Source organism: Triturus cristatus, chromosome 6 (assembly GCF_964204655.1).
Source record: "Triturus cristatus chromosome 6, aTriCri1.1, whole genome shotgun sequence".
In the NCBI taxonomy this organism is placed as follows: domain Eukaryota; kingdom Metazoa; phylum Chordata; class Amphibia; order Caudata; family Salamandridae; genus Triturus; species Triturus cristatus.
The window spans coordinates 1481136439-1481153826 of NC_140589.1; the positions used below are offsets into that span (position 1 = coordinate 1481136439).

General features: G+C 44.5%; 1 protein-coding gene across 1 annotated transcript in view; it reads left to right on the forward strand.

Moving 5' to 3' along the window:
• ACYP2 (acylphosphatase 2) overlaps positions 1-11888 on the forward strand; it is a 639220-nt gene extending 627332 nt beyond the window's left edge. Inside the window, exon 4 of the mRNA XM_085612596.1 lies at positions 8774-11888. Coding sequence (XP_085468722.1) covers positions 8774-8888 — 115 coding nt within the window. The 3' untranslated portion in view covers positions 8889-11888. The remainder of the gene's footprint in view (positions 1-8773) is intronic.
• Positions 11889-17388: the final 5500 nt, after the last annotated feature.

Below are 17388 nucleotides of genomic sequence, written 5' to 3' on the forward strand. Positions count from 1 at the left end.
ATTCTGGCCACTCCAATTCACCCCACTCCAATTCAAAACAATCTGCCCCACTCCAATCCAAAACAGTCTGCCCGACTCCAATCTGCCCCACGCCAATCCAAAACAATCCGCCCCACTCCAATACAAAACAGTCTGCCCGACCCCAATCTGCCCCCACTCCAATCAAAACAATCAGTCTGACTCCATATGTCCCACTCCAGTCCACTCCAATCTGTCCCACCACAGTCAAAAACAATCTGCGCTACTCCAATCTGACCGACTGTAATCCATCCCTCTCCAATCTGCCACACTCCAATCCAAAGCATTCTGCCCCACTCAATTCCAAAACAATCAGCCCCACTCTAATGTATCCCTGTCCAATGTGCCCCACTCCAATTCAAAACCATCTGCTCACTCCAGTCCGCCCACTCCAATCTGCTCCACTCCAATCCAGAACAATCTGCCCCACTCCAAGCTACATCACCCCTATCCACCCCACTCAACCCAATCCACCCCACAACAATCTACCCCACTCCAATCCAATCTACCTTGCCCCAATCCAATCCACATCACTCCTTCCCCAATCCACCCCACTCCAGTCCAATCCAACACAATTCACCCCATTCCAATCCAAAACCATCTGCCCCACTCCAATCCAAATCAATCTACCGCAACACAGTCCAAACAAGTTCCCCAATCCAATTAACACCAATTCACTACACTCCAATCCTCTCACCCCACTTCAGTTTGTCCCACTACATTCTGCACACTCCAATTCACCCCACTCCAATCCAAAACAATCTGGCTCACTCCTATCCAAAACAGTCTGACAGACTCCAATCGGCCCCATTCCAATCCAAAACAATCTGCCCCACTTCAATCCAAAGCAATCTGTCCCATTCCAATCTGCCTCACTGCAATCCAAAACAATCCACCTGACTCCAATCTGCCCCACTCAAATCTGCCCCACCGCAGTCAAAAATAATCTGTCCCAGTCTAATCCATCCCTCTCCAATCTTCCCCACTCCAATCCAAAACTATCACCCCACTCCACTCCATCCCACACCAATCTGCACTCCTCAATTCCAAAGCAATCTGCCCCACTCTGATCTGCCCCTCTCCAATCTTCCCCACTCCAATTTAAAAACCAAAAACCATTTGCTCACTCCAGTACGCCCACTATAATCTGCCCCACTCCAATCCAAAACAATCGGCTCCACTCCAGTCCATCACACTCCAATCCAGAACAATCTGCCCCACTCCAATCCACCTCACCCCAATCCACCCCACACAATATACCCCACTACAATCCAATCCACCTCACTCCTTCCCCAATCCACCCCACTACAGTCCAATCCACCACAATTCACCTCATTCAAATCTGAACAAATCTGCCCCACTCCAATCCAAAACAATCTGCCCACTCAATCCAAACTAATCTGCCCCACTCCAATCCAAATCAAACTGCCCCACTCCAATCCAAGAGAATCTGTCCCACTCCAGTATGCCCCATTCCAATCCACCTCACTTCATCACAATCCAGTCCACCCCACTCCAATCGAATCCAGCCAAATCCAATCTAACCCACCGCAATCCAATCTACTCCACTCCAATCCACCCCACTCCAAGTCACCCCACTCCAATTCACCCCACTCTATTCCACCCCACTCCAGTCCATTACACTGTAGTCCACCCCACTCCACTCCAATCCACCCCACTCCAGTCTGCCCCAATTCAATCCACATCAACCCAATCTACCCACTCCATCCCAATACACCCCACTCCTATCCACCTAAATTCACCCCACCCTAATCCAATCCACCCCACACCAATCCAATCCACCCCACCCCAATCCAATCTACCCCACCCTAATACAATACACATCACCCCAGTCCAATAAACCCCACCCCCTCCCCAATCCACCAACCTCAATCCAATCCACCACAATCCACCCCACTCCAATCCAAAACAATCAGCCTAACTCCAATCTGCCCCAAGTCAATCTGAAACAATTTGCCCCACTCCCTCCAAAACAATCTGACCTACTCCAATCCAAAACAATCTACCCCACCCTAATCAATCCACCTCAGTCAAATTCACCCCACCCCAATCAAACATACTCCTCTCCAGTCCACCCCCAATTCACCCCACTGCAATCCACCCTTCTCATTTTCACTCAAATCCAGTCCACCCCTCTCTAGTCCACCCCACTCCACTCCAATCCACCCCTTCCAGTCTACACGCCCCATTTCAATCCACCCCACTCCAGTCTAATCCACCCCATCCAGTCCACCTCACTCCAATCCACCCCACTCCACTGCAGTCCAATCCACCCCACTGTACCCCAATATAATCCACCCCATCCCAGTTCAGTCTACCCACTTAATTCAACCCATACAGCCCACCACAGTTCAATCCACCCCCTCCAGTCCAATCCAATCCACCTGCTCCACTCCACTCTATTTCACCCCACTGTAAACCACCCTACTGTAACCCCATCATCCCCATCCCAAACCAATCAAATCCACCCCTCCAATACATCCCAATCCAATCCACCTTACACAAATCCAATCAACCTCACCCTATTTCAATCCACCCCATCCAGTCCACCCCACTCCACTCAATCCGACCCACTCTACTCCAATCCTATCCACCCTAATGGACTCCAATACAAACCACCCCATTACCTCCGTCCACTCTAACCCACTCCACCCTATTCCACCCCACTCCACTCTATGCCACTCCACACTATGCCACTCCACTCTACTGCACTCTACGACACTACATTCTATATTGTATGCTATAAATTCAACTTGGCATCCGCAGAGTAAGTTGTAGCTCACAGCTAATTATAATACAAGCATGCCTATCCCTCGCGTATCCTTCTGCCAGCACACTGCTAAGCGCTGTGACACAAGACACAGTAAGAGCATCACTCTGGTCACTCACACATGACACCAAAATACTTCCCAAATGGGCTCTCGGTAGATACAACATTCTTCCAACCAAGCAATCTCCGGCAACAGGGTATTAAGTGCTGTATAAAAGTAAGTATAATACAGTACAACATAACGGTTTGTAGCACCTTTAGCGCTCTCATTAGAATCCTGCGTGTGCAGTTCATCAGCTGGTGTTGAACCTCTGTTTGCCCCACCCTCTCGTTTTCTGATCACTCGTTCCATATTGCTATACAAATTCTCCTCTGGAATTGAAGGTGGAATCCCATTGACCTGGACCCCGGACCTTCTTCTCAGATTCTTTTGCCGCTCTAACTTGACTTCCCTGCTTGGTACACTCATTCCGACACTCCTTTTAAACCCTCTCTTATCCGTTAGGGCACCTCCATGTCACCATTAAGTTTATCCAAAACACCAGAGTTCACACTTCCACTTTATTTTCCTCTTCATCCGACAAACCCTTCACATCCAACACTACTTAGCACCGCTTTCACCACTTTTTCAATATCCCTTTCTTCAGGCTTAAAGTGCAGTGGAGTGCTGAGATGGGTTTCAGCAGAGCCTTCATTCTACCTGGTAGGCTCGTAATGCTGGCAGTGCCCTCCGGTTGTTCACATTGTTTCCTCCATAGCCTCTCTACCGGGCGTAGGGCGTAGGGCGTTTTAAGTGGCCCCCCATAGCCTTTTTATATTCTGGCCCATTGACTGTAGTCACTTTTTTACCCTAACTCCTCCTTCAACATCAAATGGCAAATGAATGCTACACTGCTTTATTATCTTTTATTTTGCTTATTGTAACACTTATCGTCTTGTGCTTCCTGCTTATCCTACATATTCCCTCCAAACTTTTCAAATTCTACTGCTCCTTTGCACTTTACTTACTAAAAGGTAATCACAGAAAAAATGCAATCAACAAATTTCATATCTTGTCATCAATAATAAAATGTAAAACAATTTAAAACTAGAACATGATTTGTGTAGTATGTAGTGAAGTGACATAAATGACAAACTCATTCTTTAAAATGCAAACGTTTCCATTTTAAGGACTGATCTGACCATCTGTTCTCAATAGAAATATAAATCATCTTATCATATGTTCCTGCATAAACTATAAAAGTAACTAAGGTTTACCAGCATGAAAAGAACTAAATAAAAATAGATAGGATTTGAAATTATGTAGAAAGTCTAAACTAAAGCTAACATTTAAGATTCGATCTTTAAAGATTGATGTTTATTTAGTTATTCTAACCCCAATTTTGTATTTCTTGAAAGGGGATGAATAAGATTTGTTGTGCTACATTATAGCTAGAATAAATCCAAAATTTGGCCCCTGCAAGTAAATTAAATTCGAACTTTACTAATTCTCTTCAGGTGCTGGATATAGTGTGTAAAATCCAATAACCTCATTCGATGATGGCTGTGGGTCCTCTTACATAGGCACTAGTTAGGTCAATTCAACTCCAATGCTTGAACTGGTGTCGATTGTGTCAGAGAGTAAAACCATAGTAATATTTTCTGTTCAGCTTATCTAAAAATGTAAAACATTGGTAATGGAGATGTTCAATACATTACCTTTCCTTATTTTAGTCTTTTTGTTTTTGCTTTAGTCAGTGTTCTGCATTTCTCCACAAATGTCCTAGTTGTCTTTGTTCACTGGCACTTTTCAGACTTTCTTGCATTGCATTTATTTGTGCCCATGGTAGTTCTTTCTTCAATATCCCAATGCCTCATCCGTTTTGTTCTTCTTCTCAGTTTTCACCTGCTTATTTTCGGTTTACTGCTACTTGATATGGTGTTTTTTTAACTCTTCTCACGCCTTTTTCCTGGACCTTTTCTCAACTTGCTATTCATCTTTCTTTTCCTCTTTTGTGTTTTCAACACATTTGAATGTATCTTTTCTCTGTCCCTCAATACTCTTTGGCTAATGCCTTAAAGAGAGCACCTGCCTATCTTGTTTGTCCTTGTTTAAATGTTTTGTTTGTAAAACGTTCTGCTGTTTGGATGAAGAGGCTATGAAAGCTGTAATCAATGAATAAATGTAAATAAACAGATAATGTTGCAGTGGGCTATGAATCAGAATCTACTTGCTTTCATTTGATAGGTAGTGTATAGGAAGGTGAGTATCTTTTGAGTAATTCCCTTGGACCATTTTTCTTTTGTTAGAGTAGGAGAATGGAACTAGAGCAAGCAGTACACACAAGTCTTTTACTTTTGTATCTTATTGTATCAGTTATTTTATATGTTGTTGTGTACTCTAAATGTAAATATTATTTATTTGTAAATTACCATTTTTGTGTAGCAGTTTGTTCATTCTTATAAGTCTAAATCCATGTTCCATCACCTATTGTATTATCCATGGCACCTGTCTGCAGATATTTGAATACTGTTGATTACTTATGATGTACATACATATTCTGCACATTGTTATTTCCTTCTTATATCTATCGGTATTGTGTTTATTCTATGTATAGCTCTCTGACACCCTTGAGCCTTGTACACACCATATAAAGCTGTAAAATAAACAACAAAGGACTGTTCTCAAGAACCCAGCCCAAATGACTTGTCCATATGTTTCCTCTGTGCTACCCCATACCAGAACCCCTTCTTTGTATTTATTAAAGCAGAAATCTTCCTTTTATCTGATAAAAGATGTAATCTAAGTACTTTGAGATACTGCTTTCTGGGATGAGTTGGATAAACATAACACAATTCTGAATTTTGAATGTAACTCAAGCATTGTGTGGTAGAGCATTGTTATTTACTTGACGGCACATTTTCGATTGAGATTGCCACTAAATTTGCACATACAGTTTAACTGATAAAACTATTTAGCACAAAATGATAATATGTGGAAATCTGGTTTCTGTGAATATTTATCATTTGTGCATCAACAAGTAAGTGTCTTGATTTGTTCTGATCTCATTGAAATCTCTGTTTCCAACACATTTCAGAAATACAAAAAAAAGTGCTTTGTTTTTGCTTTCTTAACTTCTGGATGTATATAGTTCATTTACAGGTATTTACATTTTGTTGTGTATCGCAAAAATAACATCCTACATTGTCACATAAAAGAGGGAGCTTAAGGCCTATCAGTGCTGCTTGGATACTCTCATCTAAGTATTTGAAAATATCCTCTAGTACTTAAATTCTTGCTAAGGTTATAAAATGGCGGTATCTGGTCTGTGTTCTTTGCCCTAGAATACATTTAGAACCATTTTGTGTTTTTTGAAGTTTTTTTAGAGTCTACTGCGGGTGCTTTGTTGAATACATACTGAAAGCACAGTAGGCTTGGTGAGAGTGGCAAAAGTTTTTTGCACGGCATGAGCCTTAGAAGTGAATTCATTTTAGTTAATTCCTAAACTGAAATAGGCTGGAAGCTGGACCTTAGTTACAGTGGTAGGGAATTGTGTATTTGAGGAACCTGCAATCAATATGCATCAGCCCCATTGACAGGCCTCATAAAAGGGAAGAGGAGAAGAACGGAGCAATGGGGAGGATGTAATTTTGTTGTTTTGACTCTCTAGTGATGTAGGGCTTTATCTTCGAGGCATTTATGGAGGGACCAGCTAATCTTTAAATAGGTTATTACATGGCCTAACAGCAGGTGGAAGGCTCTTAGTTAGTGTTAGGACAATGGGATTCCAAAACTGTTTCCCCTTAGGTAATTAGTTTAAATGATATTTTCACATATGGCGTAGTAATGTTGGATACTAGGTACTAGAAGGCAACATTGCAAGGTTCAGAAGTATTTCAGATATAATTTCACCGGCACCCTGATTAAGACTATATTTTTCTCTGACGGAGCACCCCCAGGCAGAAAAGGAGTCACGATGGAGGTAGATATGGAAAATAAAGCAAAACAACTCAAAGGGAGAAGGAACACCCCTAAGGAAGACTGTAACGTGGGAGCCTAAACCCCGCCAGTGGTGGTGTAAGATCTCTAAAATATCAGTCTCCTGCAGGGAAATTGAAATTGAGTCAGGAGTTTTGCAGTCTAGTAAGAAACCCACATGATAGGAACAGGGATCTCAAAGCTAGTTAAAAATTCTAGTTAAACTTTCTTATCCTGGTCCAAAGTGATGCACAGCACAGATAGAAATAGATTTGTTTGGGCAAAACAATTAAACAACAAACACACCTTTCATGAATCTAGGTCCTTTTGGGTTTCAATATGTTTTTATTGGTCTTTTAGTATCAACAAAACACTATATCTTTTCACTTATGTAATGTACCAAATTTCCTTCCCTCCCACATTACTTGAAAAGTTATTTGCCCTTCCCAATAGATCTCCCTATTGTTTTCTGTGTGGTTTTATCCCAAGTTTTTCTCTAATGCCATTTGATAAAGAAATGTAATCTATAATTGGAGCATTAAAGGACCATGGTGCCCTACTTTGTCATAGCTCAGTAAAAACTTCTCAAAAGGGGTCCGTTTCTAACTGGCTGTAGTATCCAGTATCCGACTCGTAGATAAAACTCTTCTCTTCTGGCAGCCCAAACTCTTCCTTAAGTAGTTTTTTTTTTTTAAATAACAACTTTATTAAATTTCCAGCCAGCAATGCAAGCCAAGGTGAACACATGGCTCGCACATAGCAGAATATGTTATATACACCACGCAGGGCGGAAACATCTCTGACCCATTCACTTTCCCCACACCCGCCCAAGTTCCTGGGGGCAGCCACAGGCTTCAAAAAACACTCACACTTGCTGTGCACACTAGTCTCCACTTCAACAGGGTAGGAGGCCCAGGGGACAACCATTGTGCTGTGATGTCCCGTTTTGCCACCAGGAGGGCCGGACCCAAGAACACTCTTTTCGCCCTTGTACCCCCAGATCCCTTGAATACCCCCAAGAGAATCAACATGGGGGAGAGGGGAACTTCCTATTCCAGCACCCCATCAATTCATGGGTCATCTTGGTCCAATACTGAAGTATCATTGCACATGGCCAGACAGTGTGGTAGAAATCTGCCGGCTCGATTGCGCATCAAAGGCTTGCATGGGTGGGGCGCAAGCCAGCTCGGCATAAGCGAGTTGGGGAAAGATATGCAAAGTAAACGTAATGGGATTGAACAAGTCACAGTCTGAAGGAGGTGCTAAGTTCGCGGTGGGCCATCAGGGCATCTCAACAGTCTTCGTCCCCTACAGGTCCCACCCAGCTCTCCCAACGGGTTCTGAGGTGGTCAAGTGAACCAGGGGAATTGATTTCAAGTCTGTGGTAGATCTGGGATATTCTGCCACCGCCTAGGCAGCCCATGAGTAGCTTGGCTCCCTGTGAGGGGAGGGAGGTGGTCCACAGAGTGGCCGATCTTCCGTCAGCCATGGCCAGGCAGAGTCCAGAGTCTCAAAGAAGTGATTATTGAGGTGGATGGCGCAGAGCAGTGGGGGGAATAGTAAGCGGTACTGAAGCCCCATTGCCCTCAGCTTTGGTTTCACTTCCGCATAGGAGCACCTACTTTGATAGACCTTGCGGGTGTAGTCCAGGAAAAGAAGGACTTTGGGATCTCAACACCAGAGGTCAATATGCTGCCGAGCCTCACTGAGAATGGCCTCTCTGTCCCGGTAGTTAAGAATGTGAGCTATTAAAGGCGGGCCTGGGGGTCAGGGCCCAGTGCGCTTTATCAATGGCGAACCATGAGGACAGACAATTGGCGAGCATCCAGGACCTGATCCAGTATTCTCCAGTGTTTTTTGCTCAAAGTGTTTTTGCTACTCTGTACCTGCTATGATTTGGAAAGGCTGAATTTCATTTCTAGGTTACTGAAAGATATGTAATTCTTACCACCAAGGTCGGTTTTGGTTGATAGAATTTAATATAAATGTGTTTTTTTTCTTTGCAGGAAGGCCTGGCTGCGGAAGGTGGGGAGTCCAAGCTCCCGGATTGACCGGACCGAGTTCTCGCAAGAGAAAGAGATCCCTAAACTAGAATTCAAAGGCTTCGGCACTAGATACTGAGACGAAAGGCCCAAGCACAATGAAAGAGTGCCCCACCTCTGCGTCGGACTCCTTTATCAAGCTTTATCAAAAAGCATAGTAAAGCAGCGCTCATCCACTGGAGCTGGAAAACCGCAGCATAATGTGTTTGTGCTTTTAAACATTAAGGGGCAGATTTTCAAAACTTTTGTGCTGGTTTAGCATCACAAAAGTGAAGCTAACCAGCGCAAATTTTTGTTTTGCTAGTTTCTTTCCAGTGCAAAAGTTCCTCGGTAAGTAGCGCAAAGCAGCGCCAAGCACTGCTTTCCGTAACTTTGCACCGAGGGGGCGTGACATGGGTGGTACATGGGCGTTTCCCTGAAACCACCTACTCCTTTTGACGCAAAACCATTTTTACAAAGATTTATAAACATGGTTTTGTGCCAAAAGTTAACGCCCCTTCAAAGGAGGCGCTAGCAGGAAATTTTTTTTTATTTCTCTGTGCTTTTCCGACTTTCCATGCATGCTGCACTCTGCAGCACGTACGCAAAGTGGGAAAAGCTTTGCATTGTGCCGTGCATAGTGTTTTGTACAGGAAGGGTACCCTTCCTGTACAAAACCTATGCTACACTCATGCACACACCGTAGCACTGCGGCGCTAAGATGTGTGCATTGCGCACGGCAGCTGAAATCAGTGCCGGCGCAAAAGAAATGGGAGGAGAGAGCTATATCTCTGAAGATATGTCGCTCTCCTGCTCCCTTCCTGTCACGCAACGCGGTGCAGCCTTGCGGGGGGCTGCGCAGCATTGCGCGACTTTTTTGAAAATCTCCCCCTTAGGGTCTTATTCCAGTATCATTACTGTGCGGTGATACCCCTAGGGAAATAGGGATACCACACCCTGCAGTTTTCCACAGCCGATGTCCGAACCCCAGTCTCATCAGTCAGAATGAGGAATAACCAACCAATGGAATCTGTTTATAGGCTCCAAGTTTCCGCTCTTCCCAACTTCTTTTTATTCGCACACAATTTAATTAAGAAAAAAGCTTGGTTGGGTTTGTTCGAGGTATGAGTACGTATTCATTTTCTCTGAACTCGGATTCCTAAATTATTTGCACCGATTTACGATTGACCTCTAAGGTTCGAATGGAGGGCCTGAATGTGCTGGCAGTAACTGCATTGCACGTTAAATATTGTATCCATTCCACATGTTTAGGACATCCATGTAAGAAAGAATGACAGACAATGACTGGAAATTGAAATTATTGATATAGTCCATGATTGTCCTGAAAATCTGCCACGATCATCAGGCACTTTGGGACCTGCCCTGGACACCTCTGTTGTAAATGCTTTTTCACATAGTCAGGTTTCTGCCTGTTTTGCTCTGTTCTGTTATCTTAGGTACACTTATTATGACATGAACTCGTGAAAGCAAAATATAAAATACTGGTGTGGCAGGTTCACCTCCTGAATTCCCAAAGCGCTAACTTTGGCATGCTCTAGGGATTGCAGTGTTGTCTGTCATTATTTAATTTTTGTATTGTTGTTATCCGTTTTCCCAACAGATTTCAATAATTGACTAACAGTTATTGATATCATGTCAAGAATTATAGATCTGTCAAAAGTAAAGCCTTTTTCTTTCCATTTTTGAATTGCTCTCTTTTGCAGTTAAAATAGTCATCTGTCAGTTCTAAAGAGCTGTTGCGAGTCAATATTCCCTCTTTTACTGAGAGCATACAATATTATATCTCAAGTATTTTAAATTGGACGTTGTTTCACCAAAATGCTAGGGGTAACAAAAGTGACATCACACATTCTTTGCCTCAGTGATATCACAGGAAGTGATGTCATGCCCTTTGACCCTAAATCTTCCCAGGGTATTATGTCACATGTTCTAAACCCTGACTTCATCAAAATAATTGACATTGGTAAAGTACCATAACTGCATAATTAATATAACAACATAACACAGATCAATCTCCCTTCTTGATTCCACCTATATTTTAAGTGAGCTGCCGACAATGCATGTCAATAGAATATTATCAATTTCTCTTTGCCTCACATGAAAAAATATATGTTTGTTTGATGATGAGATACAGGGCTATAAAACACAGAACAATGCTGGGAATCGAAATTATTTCTGTCACCCACTTTCATTATTTAATGGTTCCCCAGTGTATACCTCAAATGGGAAATGTAATGATAAATCATAGGGAGAGGCAAAAAAAGAGATTTAAAAAAGTACTTATTTACACCTCTAATAATTGACATGAACCACTGGGCCTATTTACATTAGAAAATACACATGTGAGGATATAGCAAAGGGACTCTTGGCAGATGTAAGTGCTTTGATAGGTGCTAGATCTCAGCACCCGTAAATCCCACTGGGTGTGGGACTGACCACAATCCTTGGCGTTACAAGATGTGGTTTGCTTTAAAGTTTGTTAAAGCCCACAAACGTGGGCATTCACCAACTTCTGTCATTCTCTTTTTCAGCCTGGAAAGGGTCATAGTTTTACTCCAACCAAAAGCTGGTGTAAGTCGTTTAATGTGTGAATGGGATGTGGGTATAGGGGAATGGGTTTCTCTATGGGGGAAGAATAGCTTCCCTGCATAGAAAAAAGAAACAAACACTGTGCATTTGTAGGGACTCCATCCTACTTCAGTAGATTCTTCTGCCAAGTAGACAACTGTACAGAGGGAGTGAGTTTAATGATTGCCCAAGGTATCTGCAAGGAAACTTGCACCAGGGGCAGCGCTCCATGTTGATTCTAATCGGAATTTATGAATTCCAAAAAATTGTAAAACTGTACTTGGTAATAGATTCTAAAAATCACAGTGTAGTTTACTAATTGTTTTTGTGAATCAGCCCCCCATAAACTGAATGTGAATTTTACTGTTGGTTTAAATTATTCATTATTGTCAATAACATTTGAATAATGCTCAATTGTGACACACTAGCACAGAGGAAGCAGAAAGGGGAATATTGTGTTACAACATATACATTTCATGTAGCCTAATAAATGCCTTGTCTAGAAATATAATTTTTTTTGTACTTGTTTCTTATTTTATTTAATAATAGAAGTGGGAATTGCACTATTGAGTTTGCTTGACATATCAGAAAGTTTACTGTCCTAGCTCCCAGCGGCTGGTGCAGAAAGTAAACAATGCTCATCAGAACACTGAATACATTCTGCTCTTGGCACTGCCTGTACAACGTCTGAAGCCAATGGTCTCGAAGGCAGTACTAGGGGTTACGAGGAGCAGATGCGACCCCCAATGACGCTTTAAGACATCCCATGATGGTTTTTGCATTTAAAAAAGTGAAATATGCAAAATTGCAATATGTTTAATTCACACTACATTGCAAATATATTGACTGATGAGACTTTTGACTGCTATGCCAACAAATGAAAGTGCCATTACACAAGTGTTTTAGGATAAATGCATTCATCAAACTAAATAAACAGAGTAAAAGTCTATTTATCCATTAATTATGATGAATGCATCTCATGTCTGGCTTCCATACCGCTGAATGGTGCTATCAGAGCCCTCATGATTTGCAATAGCTTTAAATGCCATCAGCTTTCTCCACATAGCTACACACCCTTGTACTTGCAACCATGGCTGCAAAATAATTAGTTCAATGTACTACTGCCTCCATAAGGTGGCCTGGAGCGCAGAAAGACCATGACTTATTACAATTGTGTTTTGGGTGTATAAAGTTTGTGCTTGACAGGTCTGGTCATTTTGAGTTTTGCCTTAGGTCGGGGGCAGGGGGAGGACAACTAGCAGTTGCTGTTCGGTATCCTCGATGGGTACTTTAGTTATCTGTCACCGGTGTCCCGTAGCCTCGGGCACGGTCTGTTACACTCCAGTTGGCTAAACCTTTGTACGTTTGACTCTCAAAAAGTAACAAGGTCGACCAGTAAACGTTTTAGTCCATGAAGTACCAGAGGTATTGAAATGCTGATATATTTAAATGTACAAACTAAACAAAAAACGTTTGTACCTTCGGTACGTCTTGTCTGGTAGACTCTACCTAGCCGCAGATTCCTTACCTTTGATTATTCCCCAGGCATTAGACTGGATCCAGAAACTTTCAAGCAGTACCCCTGAGCGCCATTAGGTGGTGTCGTTCAACTCTGTGTTGGCATAATCAGCGCCCGAAGTGATGCACGCAGTGCCTATATAGGTGCCACCCCAGCACGCTGACGTTAGTTTATTTTTACATCTTTCTACACCAGAAGCACAGAGCCACAAATAATGCGGACACACTGAGGTGTATTGCTAAGGCCCTTAGAAGGGTGAACCTATGAATTAGTGCTTAGAGGAGGGAGGGTCGGTAAAGAATTTGCGGCTAGATAGCATTTTTACCAGATAAGACATTACCAAAGGTAAGTAACTTGTTCATCTGATAAAGACTTCTATCCTCAGACTCCTTATCTTAGAATAGCCACCCAAGCAATACCTCCCTGGAGGTGGCTCTCCAAGTCAGATTAAACCAAGAAGTCACGACAGACCTGACCATTGAGGCAGTAATAGCTGGCAAATGTGTGCAAAGATGCCCAATTGCTGTGTGACAGATGTCCCGGATAGGCCATCCGCATGCTAATGCAGTGGTCGCAGCTTTGGCTCTGGTAGAGTAAGCATGCACGCTCTCAGGTTTTTTCATTTTGGCCAATGCTTAGCAGATTTTTATGTAGAATGTAGAGAACTAGCCATCGTTAGATGGCCCTTTTCTGCACAGTCTTCACATTCAAAGTCCTGATATACCCTACGAAGAGTTGATCGTTGTTAGACCTGGCACCTTGGCGTGAGTTTCCCTTCCACTTTTTGCTGATGTGCCTCATTGTGTTTTGTTGGTGTTAGCTGCTCAGGGCACTGTGCCGCTGCTAATCAGCGCCACAGTGCAAGTGCTCCCTTTTGAAAAGTGTATACATTGATTGGTGTCCATGTTTGGCTTATTTGGTTTACTATCAGCCCCTAGTAAAGTGCACCAGGAGTGCCAGGGCTTGTAAATGCAAATGCTGCTGGTGGGCTTGCAGCACTGGCTGTGCCACCCACAGAAGCAGCCTAGTAAAATGTGTCTAAGGTCTGCCACTGCAGAACCTGCGTGCGGTCTGGTACTGTCGCGCTGATTGCGCAAGTGCACCTACTTGCCAGTCCCCAAACCTTCACTTAACTACATATTAGTCACCCCTCTGGTAGGCCCAAGGGCAGGGTGCATTGTAGGTATAAGGTAGGACATGCCCTGATGTGTGTGGCATGTCCTAATAGTGAATTACAGCCATTTTCGTTTTTCACTATTGAAGGCTACCTGCTCTCCATAGGCCAGAATGGGCTGCTGGAATTACTACACGCTGTAATTCCAGAGAGCATGGTAGAAAGTCAAGTTTAGTATGCCTGAACTCAGAATAATAAAATACTTCTTTTAGTAAAGTTTATTTTAATATCCTGCGTTTGTAAATACTACTTTTAGAAAGTTAGTATTTACTGACCTGGCCATTTCAGTCCGCCTCTGCTGTGTGTGTTCTGCCTAGCAACAGTGAGGAGCAGGGCTGGGGAATTCCAGGAGACAGGCTGGCTGCCAGGTGGTGGGTAGAGAGATTACACCAGGATGGGTGGGAGGAGTACACCTTTGACTCTGAATAGACCTGTGCTCTGCCACCACAATGCCGGCTCCGCCCCCTGTGGAGCGGCTGATGTCTCTGCCCTGCTGCTGAAAGGAAAGAGCAGAGTCACCACAACAAAGTGCTCCAAAACTGGACTGAGCGAGGCCCAGGCCCCCTGGCGACAAAGAGCAAAAGAATTGTGCTATAAACGAAGGAGCCCTGCTCCTAAGAAATCAGATCCTGTTTGCGCCAAGAAGAAACTCTGCCTGAAGGAGAAGGACCTGGAAAAGCTGCATGGAGGAGTACTGTCTCTATGCCTGAGAGACTTGGCCTGCGGTGGGTGCCTGACTGCTGGAAGGAGAGGAAAAGACTAAAGGAAAAGACTTTTGAATCAACTTGTGCTTTGAACAATCTCCAAGGGCTTGCTGGTGAACTTGCCCCCTGAACTGCGCCCCAGGAACAGTGGGCGCTACCTTTCCCCCAGAAAAAGAGAAGCTGCTGGAGGCGATCCTGTGACGCTGACCCCTGAGGACCTTGTGCCCCTCATCTGAGCACCGCGACATCTGCCACCGGGGCTACTGCGAGCACCGCGAAGACCTGTCTGCCTGGTCCAAGCACCGCAAGCAACTGCCCCCCCGAGCCATAGCTCGCAACGCAAAGAAGAGACTGAGTAGGCTCCAAGCGCCGAGCCTCTGCGACCCCCTGGCCGTGGAAGCCCCTGCAAAGACTTGCGATGCACTGTGTGTCCTCCCCGTGAAGCCGGCAGCGCGACGCGCTGAAGAGATTGCCCCCGAGCTGTCCCTCAGGCTTCTGCCCTCTGGTACGTGTCTGGAAGTCTAGAAGTGCCCCGCGAAGCAGCGCCATCCACTGACCTCAAGGGACAGCAACGCGACGTATGACACCCCTCACAGCCTTCTGGAGCCGCCAGGACTTTTGCCCAACAAGAATTTGAGGTACTGTTCGCAGCGCGCTTGAATGCGACCCGTCCGTGGCTTTGTTCGACCCGTACTGGCTTTGGAGACCCGCTACGCTGTACACGCGTGAAGAGTGAACTTTGGCAACCTCCGAAGTAGCTGTGCGAGACGAACTGGAAAGGTACGAACCGTCCCCCATTCAAAGTATAGTACGTTGCTCACGCGAGAAGCGTGAGGTTTGGCAAGAGGCGTACCGGACGTGTACGACGCGTACCAACAAAGGTACGGTCCGTACGGTTCACGTCCCGAGTACGCGTGCTCACGCGAGAAGCGCGAGAAACGGCAAGTGACGTCCAAAACCTCGTACGAAGCGTACTCAAGGCGCTACGAAGCGCACAGAACCCCTAAGAACCCTATTTTAAGTAGAAAACTGCCATTTTAAGACCTGTGGACTGCCTGAAAGCATTTAAAAGTAACTGGAACCCTAGTTAAGCAAGAGAACTGTATTTTGACAACCTGCCTAAAGAAATCTTTTATATAAAGAACTTTATTTTGATATAAATACAGCCTTGTGTCTTTGTGTGGTGGGGTGGTGATTATTGTGTGGGACATCTTGAATGCTTAACCAAATGCCCTCTGGAATCTAGCCTGACTGCTCACGCCACGTTACCTAGAGGGTGAGCAGGGGTTATTTTTAAGAGGTGATCCTACGCCCTGACTTAGAGGAAAGGGTCCCTGCTTGTCGCAAGTGCATACCTGCGCCAACCAGAGACCCCGGATTCTAACAATCGTCCACCAGGAACTCTTTTGTGCGATCTAGATAGAAAGACAATGCTCTTTTTGGGTCCAAATAATGGAGTCTGTCCTCTTCTTTAGAAGGGTGAAGCGGAGCAAAGAAGGTAGGCAAGGTGATGTTTTGACCTACATACAAAGGTGTCACAAACTTAAGCAGAAAGGAGGCACGGGTCCTCAGAACCAGCTCGGTATAGCTTATACAACCTTAAAGGTGGTGTAAGGAAGGTGCACAGAGAGTGCCTGCAGTGTGCTGACCCTCCTGGCTGATGTCATGTCCACTAGAAAAGCTGTATTTCTCGTAAGCAGGAGAAGTGGGCAGTTGTGCAGTGCCTTTAAAGGTGTGCACATAAGAAAAGTCAGGACCAGGTCAAGAACCTATGGAGGCATGATGAATGGCCTGGGAGGAAATCTATTGGAGACCTTTGAGGAATCTATTCACACAGGTGACTTGAAAAAAGAAGGCTAGTCCGGCAATTGCAAGAACGCTGAAATGACAGCCAAGTAACCTTAAACAGTGCCCAGAGCAGAGCCCTGCTGGGCCAGAGAAAGAACAAACAATAGAATCCGGGACATGAGTGTAGAAAGTGGATTAATATCCTTGGATGCACGCCATGCCGCAAACGTTTCCAAACAGCAGGCCCACAGGGTCCTGGTGGATTTATGCCTAGCTGCCAGAATAACATCACAGACTTCAGAAACCAGGTTGAAAGTTGTCAGCTGTCACTGGCTTAAACTCCAAGAATGAAGGCGGAGTGTGCACAGGTTAGGGTGCAGGACTCTACCCTGCTGTTCCAACAGAAGATCCTCCCGAAGGGACAGCCTGAATAGAGGACTGATGGTCATGCTTAGGAGCTTGAGATACCAGACGCTCCTTGCCAATCCAGGACCACAAGAATGACTTGATGACAGTCATTCCAGATCTTCTTGAGAACTCTGGGCAGGAGTGATATTGGGGTGAGAGCCGCATTTGCGCAAAAATACTGACATTGCACATTCTCGGTAGTGCTGAACAGATCTAACCAAGCATCTCCTCTCTCTTGAAAAATACCTTGCACATCCTTTGGGTGGAGATGGCTGACCTGGCATTCAGAGAGCCCTCCAGGTGTTGAACCACAAGGGAAATGCCCTGACATTCCTGCCATGTCCAGAGACACAGGGCCTCATGACACAGAGACCACAACCCCAGTCCGTTCTGTTTGTTGCAGCACCGCATGGCTGTG